The sequence below is a fragment of the Oncorhynchus nerka genome, linkage group LG9b, assembly GCF_034236695.1.
Source record: "Oncorhynchus nerka isolate Pitt River linkage group LG9b, Oner_Uvic_2.0, whole genome shotgun sequence".
Lineage (NCBI taxonomy): Eukaryota > Metazoa > Chordata > Actinopteri > Salmoniformes > Salmonidae > Oncorhynchus > Oncorhynchus nerka.
In genome coordinates, this window is record NC_088424.1 from 50,915,569 (window position 1) to 50,929,967 (window position 14,399).

General features: G+C 49.5%; 1 protein-coding gene across 1 annotated transcript in view; it reads left to right on the top strand.

The window, feature by feature from the left end:
• The window catches only part of usp33 (ubiquitin specific peptidase 33), a 121,128-nt gene that overhangs the window by 81,390 nt on the left and 25,339 nt on the right, over positions 1-14,399 (top strand). Inside the window, exons 14-17 of the mRNA XM_065013829.1 lie at positions 7,688-7,792; positions 7,900-7,945; positions 8,043-8,223; positions 13,214-13,340. Of these exons, the coding sequence (XP_064869901.1) occupies positions 7,688-7,792; positions 7,900-7,945; positions 8,043-8,223; positions 13,214-13,340 (459 nt within the window). The remainder of the gene's footprint in view (positions 1-7,687; positions 7,793-7,899; positions 7,946-8,042; positions 8,224-13,213; positions 13,341-14,399) is intronic.

Sequence of the window (14,399 nt, forward strand, 5' to 3'; positions counted from 1 at the left end):
AGAGTGGAGGGGCGGCAGGTAGCCTAGTGGTTAGAGTGGAGGGCGGCAGGTAGCCTAGTGGTTAGAGTGGAGGGGGCAGGTAGCCTAGTGGTTAGAGGAGGGCGGCAGGTAGCCTAGTGGTTAGAGGGGAGGGCGGCAGGTAGACAAGTGGTTAGAGGGGAGGGGCGGCAGGTAGACAAGTGGTTAGAGGGGGATGCAGGTAGTCTAGTGGTTAGAGGGGAGATGCAGGTAGCCTAGTGGTTAGAGCGGAGGGCGGCAGGTAGCCTAGTGGTTAGAGCGTAGGGCGGCAGGTAGCCTAGTGGTTAGGCGTAGGGCGGCAGGTAGCCTAGTGGTTAGAGCGTAGGGCGGCAGGTAGCCTAGTGGTTAGATAGGGCGGCAGGTAGCCTTGGTTAGAGCGGAGGGCGGCAGGTAGCCTAGTGGTTAGAGCGGAGGGCGGCAGGTAGCCTAGTGGTTAGAGCGGAGGGCGGCAGGTAGCCTGGTGGTTAGAAGGGCGGCAGGTAGCCTAGTGGTTAGAGCGGAGGGCGGCAGGTAGCCTAGTGGTTAGAGCGGAGGGCGGCAGGTAGCCTAGTGGTTAGGCGGAGGGCGGCAGGTAGCCTGGTGGTTAGGCGGAGGGCGGCAGGTAGCCTAGTGGTTAGAGCGGAGGGCGGCAGGTAGCCTAGTGGTTAGAGCGGAGGGCGGCAGGTAGCCTAGTGGTTAGAGCGGAGGGCGGCAGGTAGCCTAGTGGTTAGAGCGGAGGGCGGCAGGTAGCCTAGTGGTTAGAGCGGAGGGCGGCAGGTAGCCTAGTGGTTAGAGCGGAGGGGCGGCAGGTAGCCTAGTGGTTAGAGCGGAGGGGCGGCAGGTAGCCTAGTGGTTAGAGCGGAGGGGCGGCAGGTAGCCTAGTGGTTAGAGCGGAGGGGCGGCAGGTAGCCTAGTGGTTAGAGGAGGGGCGGCAGGTAGCCTAGTGGTTAGAGCGTAGGGGCGGCAGGTAGCCTAGTGGTTAGAGCGTAGGGGCGGCAGGTAGCCTAGTGGTTAGAGGGGAGATGCAGGTAGCCTAGTGGTTAGAGGGGGGATGCAGGTAGCCTAGTGGTTAGAGGGGAGGGGCGGCAGGTAGCCTAGTGGTTAGAGTGGAGGGGCGGCAGGTAGCCTAGTGGTTAGAGTGGAGGGCGGCGGTAGCCTAGTGGTTAGAGTGGAGGGGGGCAGGTAGCCTAGTGGTTAGAGTGGAGGGCGGCAGGTAGCCTAGTGGTTAGAGTGGAGGGGCGGCAGGTAGCCTGAGTGGTTAGAGCGGAGGGCGGCAGGTAGCCTGGTGGTTAGAGTGGAGGGCGGCAGGTAGCCTGGTGGTTAGAGGGGAGGGCGGCAGGTAGCCTAGTGGTTAGAGCGGAGGGCGGCAGGTAGCCTAGTGGTTAGAGCGGAGGGCGGCAGGTAGCCTGTGTGGTTAGAGCGTAGGGGCGGCAGGTAGCCTAGTGGTTAGAGCGTAGGGGCGGCAGGTAGCCTAGTGGTTAGAGCGTAGGGCGGCAGGTAGCCTGTGGTTAGAGCGGAGGGCGGCAGGTAGCCTAGTGGTTAGAGCGGAGGGCGGCAGGTAGCCTAGTGGTTAGAGCGGAGGGGCGGCAGGTAGCCTAGTGGTTAGAGCGGAGGGCGGCAGGTAGCCTAGTGGTTAGAGCGGAGGGCGGCAGGTAGCCTAGTGGTTAGAGCGGAGGGCGGCAGGTAGCCTAGTGGTTAGAGCGGAGGGCGGCAGGTAGCCTGTGGTTAGAGCGGAGGGGCGGCAGGTAGCCTAGTGGTTAGAGCGGAGGGCGGCAGGTAGCCTAGTGGTTAGAGCGGAGGGCGGCAGGTAGCCCTAGTGGTTAGAGCGGAGGGGGCGGCAGGTAGCCTAGTGGTTAGAGCGGAGGGGCAGGTAGCCTGTGGTTAGGCGGAGGGGCGGCAGGTAGCCTAGTGGTTAGAGCGGAGGGCGGCAGGTAGCCTAGTGGTTAGAGCGGAGGGCGGCAGGTAGCCTAGTGGTTAGAGGGGAGGGGCGGCAGGTAGCCTAGTGGTTAGAGCGTAGGGCGGCAGGTAGCCTAGTGGTTAGAGGGGAGATGCAGGTAGCCTAGTGGTTAGAGGGGAGGGCGGCAGGTAGCCTAGTGGTTAGAGGGGAGGGCGGCAGGTAGCCTAGTGGTTAGAGTGGAGGGCGGCAGGTAGCCTAGTGGTTAGAGTGGAGGGCGGCAGGTAGCCTAGTGGTTAGAGTGGAGGGGGGGCAGGTAGCCTAGTGGTTAGAGTGGAGGGCGGCAGGTAGCCTAGTGGTTAGAGTGGAGGGGCGGCAGGTAGCCTAGTGGTTAGAGTGGAGGGGGCAGGTAGCCTAGTGGTTAGAGGGAGGGCGGCAGGTAGCCTAGTGGTTAGAGCGGAGGGGCGGCAGGTAGCCTAGTGGTTAGAGCGGAGGGCGGCAGGTAGCCTAGTGGTTAGAGCGGAGGGCGGCAGGTAGCCTAGTGGTTAGCGGAGGGGCGGCAGGTAGCCTGTGGTTAGCGGAGGGGCGGCAGGTAGCCTAGTGGTTAGAGGGAGGGCGGCAGGTAGCCTAGTGGTTAGAGCGTAGGGCGGCAGGTAGCCTAGTGGTTAGAGCGTAGGGGCGGCAGGTAGCCTAGTGGTTAGAGGGGAGATGCAGGTAGCCTAGTGGTTAGAGGGGGATGCAGGTAGCCTAGTGGTTAGGGGAGGGCGGCAGGTAGCCTAGTGGTTAGAGTGGAGGGCGGCAGGTAGCCTAGTGGTTAGAGTGGAGGGCGGCAGGTAGCCTAGTGGTTAGAGTGGAGGGGGCAGGTAGCCTAGTGGTTAGAGGAGGGGCGGCAGGTAGCCTAGTGGTTAGAGGGGAGGGGCGGCAGGTAGACAAGTGGTTAGAGGGGAGATGCAGGTAGCCTAGTGGTTAGAGGGGAGATGCAGGTAGCCTAGTGGTTAGAGGGGGATGCAGGTAGCCTAGTGGTTAGAGGGGAGAGGCGGCAGGTAGCCTAGTGGTTAGAGTGGAGGGCGGCAGGTAGCCTAGTGGTTAGAGTGGAGGGCGGCAGGTAGCCTAGTGGTTAGAGTGGAGGGGGCAGGTAGCCTAGTGGTTAGAGGGGAGGGCGGCAGGTAGCCTAGTGGTTAGAGGAGGGGCGGCAGGTAGACAAGTGGTTAGAGGGGAGGGCGGCAGGTAGACAAGTGGTTAGAGGGGAGATGCAGGTAGCCTAGTGGTTAGAGGGGATGCAGGTAGCCTAGTGGTTAGAGGGAGATGCAGGTAGCCTAGTGGTTAGAGTGGAGGGCGGCAGGTAGCCTAGTGGTTAGAGTAGAGGGCGGCAGGTAGCCTAGTGGTTAGAGGGGGATGCAGGTAGCCTAGTGGTTAGAGCGGAGGGCGGCAGGTAGCCTAGTGGTTAGAGCGGAGGGCGGCAGGTAGCCTAGTGGTTAGAGCGGAGGGCGGCAGGTAGCCTCGTGGTTAGAGCGGAGGGGCGGCAGGTAGCCTAGTGGTTAGAGCGGAGGGCGGCAGGTAGCCTAGTGGTTAGAGGGAGGGGCGGCAGGTAGCCTAGTGGTTAGAGTGGGGGGCGGCAGGTAGCCTAGTGGTTAGAGTGTAGGGGGCGGCAGGTAGCCTAGTGGTTAGAGGGGGATGGCAGGTAGCCTAGTGGTTAGAGGGGGATGCAGGTAGCCTAGTGGTTAGAGGGAGGGGGCGGCAGGTAGCCTAGTGGTTAGAGGGGGAGATGCAGGTAGCCTAGTGGTTAGAGGGGAGATGCAGGTAGCCTAGTGGTTAGAGGGGATGCAGGTAGCCTAGTGGTTAGAGGGGAGGGCGGCAGGTAGCCTAGTGGTTAGAGGGTAGGGCGGCAGGTAGCCTAGTGGTTAGAGTGGAGGGGGGCAGGTAGCCTAGTGGTTAGAGGGGAGGGCGGCAGGTAGCCTAGTGGTTAGAGGGGAGGGCGGCAGGTAGCCTAGTGGTTAGAGGGGAGGGGCGGCAGGTAGACAAGTGGTTAGAGGGGAGATGGGTAGCCTAGTGGTTAGAGGGGGATGCAGGTAGCCTAGTGGTTAGAGGGAGGGGGCAGGTAGCCTAGTGGTTAGAGCGGAGGGGCGGCAGGTAGCCTCGTGGTTAGAGCGGAGGGCGGCAGGTAGCCTCGTGGTTAGAGGGAGGGCGGCAGGTAGCCTCGTGGTTAGAGCGGAGGGCGGCAGGTAGCCTACGTGGTTAGAGCGGAGGGGCGGCAGGTAGCCTGCGTGGTTAGAGCGGAGGGCGGCAGGTAGCCTCGTGGTTAGAGCGGAGGGCGGCAGGTAACCTCGTGGTTAGAGGGAGGGCGGCAGGTAGCCTCGTGGTTAAGCGGAGGGCGGCAGGTAGCCTCGTGGTTAGAGCGGAGGGGCGGCAGGTAGCCTCGTGGTTAGGCGGAACGGCAGGTAGCCTCGTGGTTAACGGATTACTGGCAGGTAGCCTCGTGGTTAGTGGAAGGCGGCAATAGCCTCGTGGTTAGAGCGGAGGGGGTGGTTAATGCAGCGGCAAAAAGCCTCGTGGTTAAGCGGAGGGCGGCAGGTAGCCTCGTGGTTAGAGCGGAGGGCGGCAGGTAGCCTCGTGGTTATGAGCGGAGGGCGGCAGGTAGCCTCGTGGTTAGAGCGGAGGGGCGGCAGGTAGCCTCGTGGTTAGAGCGGAGGGCGGCAGGTAGCCTCGTGGTTAGAGCGGAGGGCGGCAGGTAGCCTGTGGTTAGAGCGTAGGGGCGGCAGGTAGCCTGTGGTTAGTTCAGCGTAGGGGCGGCAGGTAGCCTGGTGGTTAGAGCGTAAAGGCGGCAGGTAGCCTAGTGGTTAGTTTATAGGGGCGGCAGGTAGCCTAGTGGTTTTAGGCGTAAGGGGGCAATAGCCTAGTGGTTAGAGCGTAAAATGGGCGGCAGGTAGCCTGGTGGTTAGAGGGAGGTCAGGTAGCCCAGTGGTTAGAGCGGAGGGGCGGCAGGTAGCCTAGTGGTTAGGCGGAGGGGCGGCAGGTAGCCTAGTGGTTAGGGAGGGGCGGTAGCCTAGTGGTTAGAGCGGAGGGCGGCAGGTAGCCTAGTGGTTAGAGCGGAGGGCGGCAGGTAGCCTAGTGGTTAGAGTGTAGGGCGGCAGGTAGCCTAGTGGTTAGAGTGTTAGACGAGTAACCGAAAGGTTGCAAGATCTCATCCCTGAGCTGACAAGGTACTAATCTGTCGTTCTGCCCCTGAACAAGGCAGTTAACCCACTGTTCCTAGGCCGTCATTGAAAATAAGAATTTGTTCGGAACTGACTTGCCTACTTTTAATAAAGGTAAAAAAATATATATATATATATCTATAAATAATTATGGGCATGCTTGTAATTGTTAATGACTGGGGAGTTTTTCAGGATAAATAGGAACTAGAATGGCGCTAAGCACAGACTAAATCCTAGAGGAAACCCTGGCTGTCTGCTTTCCACCAGACACTGGGAGATGAATTCACCTTTCAGCAGGACAACTACTAAAAATGGACAACTACTAAAAATGAAATGGACAGTTCCAGGCACCCCCATTGCTCCCCGTGGGGGTATAATACAGACAACTCTGACTGGGTTTTCCACACGTCCAACCTGTTCCCAGGAGCTGGATAAACATCCACAGAGAAAGAGGGAATGTCCACGGCTCTTTCATCATCATAATTCATCAATATTACTGATCAGATTGACACTTGTCCAGAATTAGCAGATGAAAATCAGCCATGTACGTTGTCACCATAAAACCCATAGATGGTGTTAATACGTTTTGATAGTTGTTTTTTAATGTCTCATTTGATATAAAAAAATATATTTTAAACCAACAACTATATATTTTTTCTACATAGGATGGGATTAGGAACACATCATAAATCCCATGTCTCGTTCCATGAGGATGAGGCTGTGTTCACCCGTTGAGGATGAGGCTGTGTTCACCCGTTGAGGATGAGGCTGTGTTCACCCGTTGAGATGAGGCTGTGTTCACCCGTTGAGGATGAGGCTGTGTTCACCCGTTGAGGATGAGGCTGTGTTCACCCGTTGAGGATGAGGCTGTGTTCACCCGTTGAGGATGAGGCTGTGTTCACCCGTTGAGGATGAGGCTGTGTTCACCCGTTGGCCAAAGGGCTCTGGCAGGAGGCATGGAGTCTTGTTCCCTGAATATAGTTTATTAAATGGTATATTCACTAACCCTATAATAGGCCTCGTTATAACAGCCATGTAGCCAATTCACTTTTTAATTTTATTGGCTTTAACATGGAAATATTACTTTATACACATTTACATTTAGAAAATGCCATGCATGTTCAAGCCATGGACAGTTGGACATTACCCAAAACATTAAAATAAGATTAGCCTACCATTAGCCTGATATGGCCTGTTAGTGACTTTGCCATGTGAAAGGTAAACTAATAGTCTAGCACAGGAGGCTGGTGGCACTTTAATTGGGGAGGACGGGCTCGTGGTAACGGCTAGAACGGTATCAAATAAATGGTTTCCAGGGGTTTGATGCCATTCCATTTGCGCCGTTCCAGACATTTTATTATGAGCCGTCCTCCCCTCACCAGCCTCCACTGTAGTCTAGGCTACAGTGGGTTCAGCACCAAAGGACAGCGATCAGAATTCCCCGCTATTTGACAGTTGGGTCCAACAGATAAAAGTGGCCAAGGATAAAGGAAAAACAATAAGCAGTCTATTGTAATAACTTGATGTTTCTAAACAGACTTACTTTTCACAGAAGTGGGGTCAACGTATAGGGGGTCAACGTATAGGGGGTCAACGTGTAGGGGGTCAACGATAGGGGATAGTCTGTTGACACTAAGTGTGTTGTATAGGGGTCAACGTATAGGGGGTCAACGTATAGGGGTCAACGTATAGGGGATAGTCTGTTGACACCAAGTGTGTTGTATAGGGGGCCAACGTATAGGGGTCAACGTATAGGGGTCAACGTATAGGGGATAGTCTGCTGACACCAAGGGTGTTGTATAGGGGGTCAACGTATAGGGAGTCAACGTATAGGGGTCAACGTGTAGGGGATAGTCTGCTGACACCAAGTGTGTTGTATAGGGGGTCAACGTGGGGGGGTCAACGTATAGGGGGTCAACGTATAGGGGGTCAACGTATAGGGGGGTCAACGTACAGGGGGTCAACGTATAGGGGGTCAACGTGTAGGGGGTCAACGTATGGGGGTCAACGTATAGGGGTCAACGTATAGGGGGTCAACGTATAGGGGGTCAACGTATGGGGGTCAACGTATAGAGGGGTCAACGTATAGGGGGTCAACGTATAGGGGGTCAACGTATAGGGGTCAACGTATAGGGGATAGTCTGTTGACACCAAGTGTGTTGTATAGGGGTCAACGTATAGGGGTCAACGGTATAGGGGGTCAACGTATAGGGGGTCAACGTATAGGGGATAGTCTGTTGACACCAAGTGTGTTATATAGGGGGTCAACGATAGGGGTCAACGTATAGGGGGGTCAACGTATAGGGGGGGTCAACGTATAGGGGATAGTCTGTTGACACCAAGTGTGTTGTATAGGGGGGGTCAACGTATAGGGGGGTCAACGTATAGGGGGTCAACGTATAGGGGTTCAACGTATAGGGGTCAGTCTGCTGACACCAAGTGTGTAGTATAGAGGTCAACAGTTTTTCCTGAGCATGTGACTCGACCAGAAAAACAACAACTATTCCTTGGTTAAAGCCGATAAACACATTGCTAGTGAGTTGTGTCAGTAAGTTGTGTGAAGTCGTCTGTTAGTGGTTAAACTGTGTCCTTGTTGTTCCAGCTGGTTCTGGGGTCCTGTGGTGACCCTACAGGACTGTCTGGCTGCCTTCTTTGCCCGGGACGAGCTGAAAGGAGACAACATGTACAGCTGTGAGAAATGCAAGAAGTGAGTACCTCACAACTCCCACTTTAAAAAGGAGATTTTAATTTGTTTAGATGACGGAAGTTAAACTCTTACATGAATTAACACTGCTTTTTTAAAAATTCTCCTAGATTACGGAACGGAGTGAAATTCTGTAAAGTTCAGAGTGTTCCTGAGGTGAGTGCTCCAACACATTAGGAAAAGCCATCAAGTTATGTCACAACTACTAAACCACAGTTGAATATGAAATGATTTGTTTTCATCCCCTTTCCAGATCCTGTGCATCCACCTGAAGCGGTTTAGACACGAGCTGATGTTCTCCATTAAGATCGGGACTCACGTCTCCTTCCCATTGGAGGGCCTGGACCTGCAGCCCTTCCTGGCCAAGGATAGCTCCGCCCACACCACCTCCTACGACCTGCTGTCCGTCATCTGTCACCATGGCACCGCCAGCAGTGAGTGTTCCATCCGGGCCACTGGCCAAGCCCCGTCTGAGATGGGAGGATGCTAGAGCTTTCATATAGAAATGTAGGATAGTTATGGTAATGTGTGGGATAGATGTGGTAATGTGTAGGATAATGTGGTAATGTGTAGATGTGGTAATGTGTAGATGTGGTAATGTGTAGGATAGATGTGGTGTAGGATAGATGTGGTAATGTGTAGGATAGATGTGGTAATGTGTAGGATAGATGTGGTAATGTGTAGGATAGATGTGGTAATGTGTAGGATAGATGTGGTAATGTGTAGGATGGATGTGGTAATGTGTAGGATAGATGTGGTGATGTGTAGGATAGATGTGGTGATGTGTAGGATAGATGTGGTGATGTGTAGGATAGATGTGGTAATGTGTAGGATAGATGTGGTAATGTGTAGGATAGATGTGGTGATGTGTAGGATAGATGTGGTGATGTGTAGGATAGATGTGGTAATGTGTAGGATAGATGTGGTAATGTGTAGGATAGATGTGGTAATGTGTAGGATAGATGTGGTAATGTGTAGGATAGATGTGGTAATGTGTAGGATAGATGTGGTGTAGGATAGATGTGGTAATGTGTAGGATAGATGTGGTAATGTGTAGGATAGATGTGGTGTGTGTAGGATAGATGTGTAATGTGTAGGATAGATGTGGTGTAGGATAGATGTGGTAATGTGTAGGATAGATGTGGTGATGTGTAGGATAGATGTGGTAATGTGTAGGATAGATGTGGTAGGATAGATGTGGTAGGATAGATGTGGTGATGTGTAGGATAGATGTGGTAATGTGTAGGATAGATGTGGTAATGTGTAGGATAGATGTGGTAATGTGTAGGATAGATGTGGTAATGTGTAGGATAGATGTGGTAATGTGTAGGATAGATGTGGTAATGTGTAGGATAGATGTGGTAATGTGTAGGATAGATGTGGTAATGTGTAGGATAGATGTGGTGTGTAGGATAGATGTGGTGATGTGTAGGATAGATGTGGTAATGTGTAGGATAGATGTGGTAATGTGATAGGATAGATGTGGTAATGTGTAGGATAGATGTGGTAATGTGTAGGATAGATGTGGTAATGTGTAGGATAGATGTGGTAATGTGTAGGATAGATGTGGTAATGTGTAGGATAGATGTGGTAATGTGTAGGATAGATGTGGTGGTGATGTGTAGGATAGATGTGGTAATGTGTAGGATAGATGTGGTGATGTGTAGGATAGATGTGGTAATGTGTAGGATAGATGTGGTAATGTGTAGGATAGATGTGGTAATGTGTAGGATAGATGTGGTGATGTGTAGGATAGATGTGGTGATGTGTAGGATAGATGTGGTGATGTGTAGGATAGATGTGGTGATGTGTAGGATAGATGTGGTGATGTGTAGGATAGATGTGGTAATGTGTAGGATAGATGTGGTAATGTGGGGATAGATGTGGTAATGTGTAGGATAGATGTGGTGTGATGTGTAGGATAGATGTGGTAATGTGTAGGATAGATGTGGTAATGTGTAGGATAGATGTGGTAATAGATGTGGGATAGATGTGTGGTAATGTGTAGGATAGATGTGGTAATGTGTAGGATAGATGTGGTAATGTGTAGGATAGATGTGGTAATGTGTAGGATAGATGTGGTGAATGTGTAGGATAGATGTGGTAATGTGTAGGATAGATGTGGTGATGTGTAGGATAGATGTGGTGATGTGTAGGATAGATGTGGTAATGTGTAGGATAGATGTGGTAATGTGTAGGATAGATGTGGTGATGTGTAGGATAGATGTGGTAATAGATGTGGGATAGATAGATGTGGTAATGTGTAGGATAGATGTGCTAATGTGTAGGATAGATGTGGTAATGTGTAGGATAGATGTGGTAATGTGTAGGATAGATGTGGTAATGTGTAGGATAGATGTGGTAATGTGTAGGATAGATGTGGTAATGTGTAGGATAGATGTGGTAATGTGTAGGATAGATGTGGTAATGTGTAGGATAGATGTGGTAATGTGTAGGATAGATGTGGTGATGTGTAGGATAGATGTGGTAATGTGTAGGATAGATGTGGTAATGTGTAGGATAGATGTGGTAATGTGTATGGATAGATGTGGTAATGTGTAGGATAGATGTGGTAATGTGTAGGATAGATGTGGTAATGTGTAGGATAGATGTGGTAATGTGTAGGATAGATGTGGTAATGTGTAGGATAGATGTGGTGATGTGTAGGATAGATGTGGTAATGTGTAGGATAGATGTGGTAATGTGTAGGATAGATGTGGTAATGTGTAGGATAGATGTGGTGATGTGTAGGATAGATGTGGTGATGTGTAGGATAGATGTGGTAATGTGTAGGATAGATGTGGTAATGTGTAGGATAGATGTGGTGTAGGATAGATGTGGTGTAGGATAGATGTGGTGTAGGATAGATGTGGTAATGTGTAGGATAGTTATGGTAATGTGTGGGATAGATGTGGTAATGTGTAGGATAGATGTGGTGATGTGTAGGATAGATGTGGTAATGTGTAGGATAGATGTGGTAATGTGTAGGATGGATGTGGTGTAGGATAGATGTGGTGGTGTAGGATAGATGTGGTGGTGTAGGATAGATGTGGTGGTGTAGGATAGATGTGGTGGTGTAGGATAGATGTGGTGGTGTAGGATAGATGTGGTAATGTGTAGGATAGATGTGGTAATGTGTAGGATAGATGTGGTGATGTGTAGGATAGATGTGGTAATGTGTAGGATAGATGTGGTAATGTGTAGGATAGATGTGGTAATGTGTAGGATAGATGTGGTATGTGTAGGATAGATGTGGTAATGTGTAGGATAGATGTGGTAATGTGTAGGATAGATGTGGTGATGTGTAGGATAGATGTGGTAATGTGTAGGATAGATGTGGTAATGTGTAGGATAGATGTGGTAATGTGTAGGATAGATGTGGTAATGTGTAGGATAGATGTGGTGATGTGGATAGATGTGGTAATGTGTAGGATAGATGTGGTGATGTGTAGGATAGATGTGGTAATGTGTAGGATAGATGTGGTAATGTGTAGGATAGATGTGGTAATGTGTAGGATAGATGTGGTAATGTGTAGGATAGATGTGGTAATGTGTAGGATAGATGTGGTAATGTGTAGGATAGATGTGGTAATGTGTAGGATAGATGTGGTGTAGGATAGATGTGGTAATGTGTAGGATAGATGTGGTAATGTGTAGGATAGATGTGGTGATGTGTAGGATAGATGTGGTGATGTGTAGGATAGATGTGGTAATGTGTAGGATAGATGTGGTAATGTGTAGGATAGATGTGGTGATGTGTAGGATAGATGTGGTGTAGGATAGATGTGGTGTAGGATAGATGTGGTAATGTGTAGGATAAATGTGGTGATGTGTAGGATAGATGTGGTAATGTGTAGGATAGATGTGCTAATGTGTAGGATAGATGTGGTAATGTGTAGGATAGATGTGGTAATGTGTAGGATAGATGTGGTAATGTGTAGGATAGATGTGGTAATGTGTAGGATAGATGTGGTGTAGGATAGATGTGGTAATGTGTAGGATAGATGTGCTAATGTGTAGGATAGATGTGGTAATGTGTAGGATAGATGTGGTAATGTGTAGGATAGATGTGGTAATGTGTAGGATAGATGTGGTAATGTGTAGGATAGATGTGGTGTAGGATAGATGTGGTAATGTGTAGGATAGATGTGGTAATGTGTAGGATAGATGTGGTGATGTGTAGGATAGATGTGGTGATGTGTAGGATAGATGTGGTAATGTGTAGGATAGATGTGGTAATGTGTAGGATAGATGTGGTAATGTGTAGGATAGATGTGGTAATGTGTAGGATAGATGTGGTAATGTGTAGGATAGATGTGGTAATGTGTAGGATAGATGTGGTAATGTGTAGGATAGATGTGGTAATGTGTAGGATAAATGTGGTGATGTGTAGGATAGATGTGGTAATGTGTAGGATAGATGTGGTGATGTGTAGGATAGATGTGGTGATGTGTAGGATAGATGTGGTAATGTGTAGGATAGATGTGGTAATGTGTAGGATAGATGTGGTAATGTGTAGGATAGATGTGGTGTAGGATAGATGTGGTGTAGGATAATGTGGTAATGTGTAGGATAAATGTGGTAATGTGTAGGATAAATGTGGTAATGTGTAGGATAAATGTGGTAATGTGTAGGATAGATGTGGTAATGTGTAGGATAGATGTGGTAATGTGTAGGATAGGATAGATGGTGTAGGATAGATGTGGTGTAGGATAGATGTGGTGTAGGATAGATGTGGTGATGTGTAGGATAGATGTGGTGATGTGTAGGATAGATGTGATGATGTGTAGGATAGATGTGGTGATGTGTAGGATAGATGTGGTGATGTGTAGGATAGATGTGGTGATGTGTAGGATAGATGTGGTGATGTGTAGGATAGATGTGGTGATGTGTAGGATAGATGTGGTAATGTGTAGGATAGATGTGGTGTAGGATAGATGTGGTGTAGGATAGATGTGGTGTAGGATAATGTGGTAATGTGTAGGATAAATGTGGTAATGTGTAGGATAAATGTGGTAATGTGTAGGATAATGTGGTAATGTGTAGGATAGATGTGGTAATGTGTAGGATAGATGTGGTGTAGGATAGATGTGGTGTAGGATAGATGTGGTGTAGGATAGATGTGGTGTAGGATAGATGTGGTGTAGGATAGATGTGGTGTAGGATAGATGTGGTAATGTGTAGGATAGATGTGGTAATGTAGGATAGATGTGGTGTAGGATAGATGTGGTGTAGGATAGATGTGGTGTAGGATAGATGTGGTCATGTGTAGGATAGATGTGGTCATGTAGGATAGATGTGGTAATGTGTAGGATAGATGTGGTAATGTGTAGGATAATGTGGTAATGTGTAGGATAGATGTGGTGTAGGATAGATGTGGTAATGTGTAGGATAATGTGGTAATGTGTCTCCTCCTCCTCCCAGGTGGTCACTACATAGCCTACTGCAGGAATGACCTGAACAACCTCTGGTATGAGTTTGACGACCAGAGCGTCACGGAGGTGTCAGAGTCCTGCGTCCAGAACGCTGAGGCCTACGTCCTGTTCTACAAGTAAGACACAAAACCATAGAATTACATATTGTCATTTAATAGACAAAACCATAGAATTACATATTGTCATTTAATAGACAAAACCATAGAATTACATAGTAATTTAATAGGATCTCTGTGCACAAAGCAACACAGCATAACCACCAACCTGAGAGAGAATCTATGACGTAATGATACCCTGTGGGGTGACTTCCTGTTTAGACATCAACAACATTCTAATCTGCCAAGATTTGAGCCCTCCCTTGAAAGCAGTGTTAGATTATAATTTACACTAAATCCTCCCTTGAGGCAGTGTTAGATTATAATTTACACTAAATCCTCCCTTGAGGCAGTGTTAGATTATAATTTACACTAAATCCTCCCTTGAAAGCAGTGTTAGATTATAATTTACACTAAATCCTCCCTTGAGGCAGTGTTAGATTATAATTTACACTAAATCCTCCCTTGAGGCAGTGTTAGATTATAATTTACACTAAATCCTCCCTAGTTAATGCAGTGTTAGATTATAATTTACACTAAATCCTCCCCTTGTTAAGCAGTGTTAGATTATAATTTACACTAATGCCTCCCTTGAGGCAGTGTTAGTTATAATTTACACTAAATGCCTCCCAGGCAGTGTTACTAGATTATTACTTGCCCCCAAGCCTCTAGTTACTATGCCCCCAGCCTCTAGTTACTATGCCCCCAGCCTCTAGTTACTATGCCCCAGCCTCTAGTTACTATGCCCCTGGTTACTAGCCTCTAGTTACTATGCCCCCATTCTTTAGTTACTATGCCCCCAGCCTTTAGTTACTATGCCCCCAGCCTTTAGTTACTATGCCCCAGCCTTTAGTTACTATGCCCCCAGCCTCTAGTTACTATGCCCCAGCCTCTAGTTACTATGCCCCCAGCCTCTAGTTACTATGCCCCTATGCCCCCAGCCTCTAGTTACTATGCCCCCTAGCCTCTAGTTACTATGCCCCCAGCCTCTAGTTACTATGCCCCCAGCCTCTAGTTACTATGCCCCCAGCCCTAGTTACTGTGCCCCCAGCCTCTAGTTACTGTGCCCCTAGCCTCTAG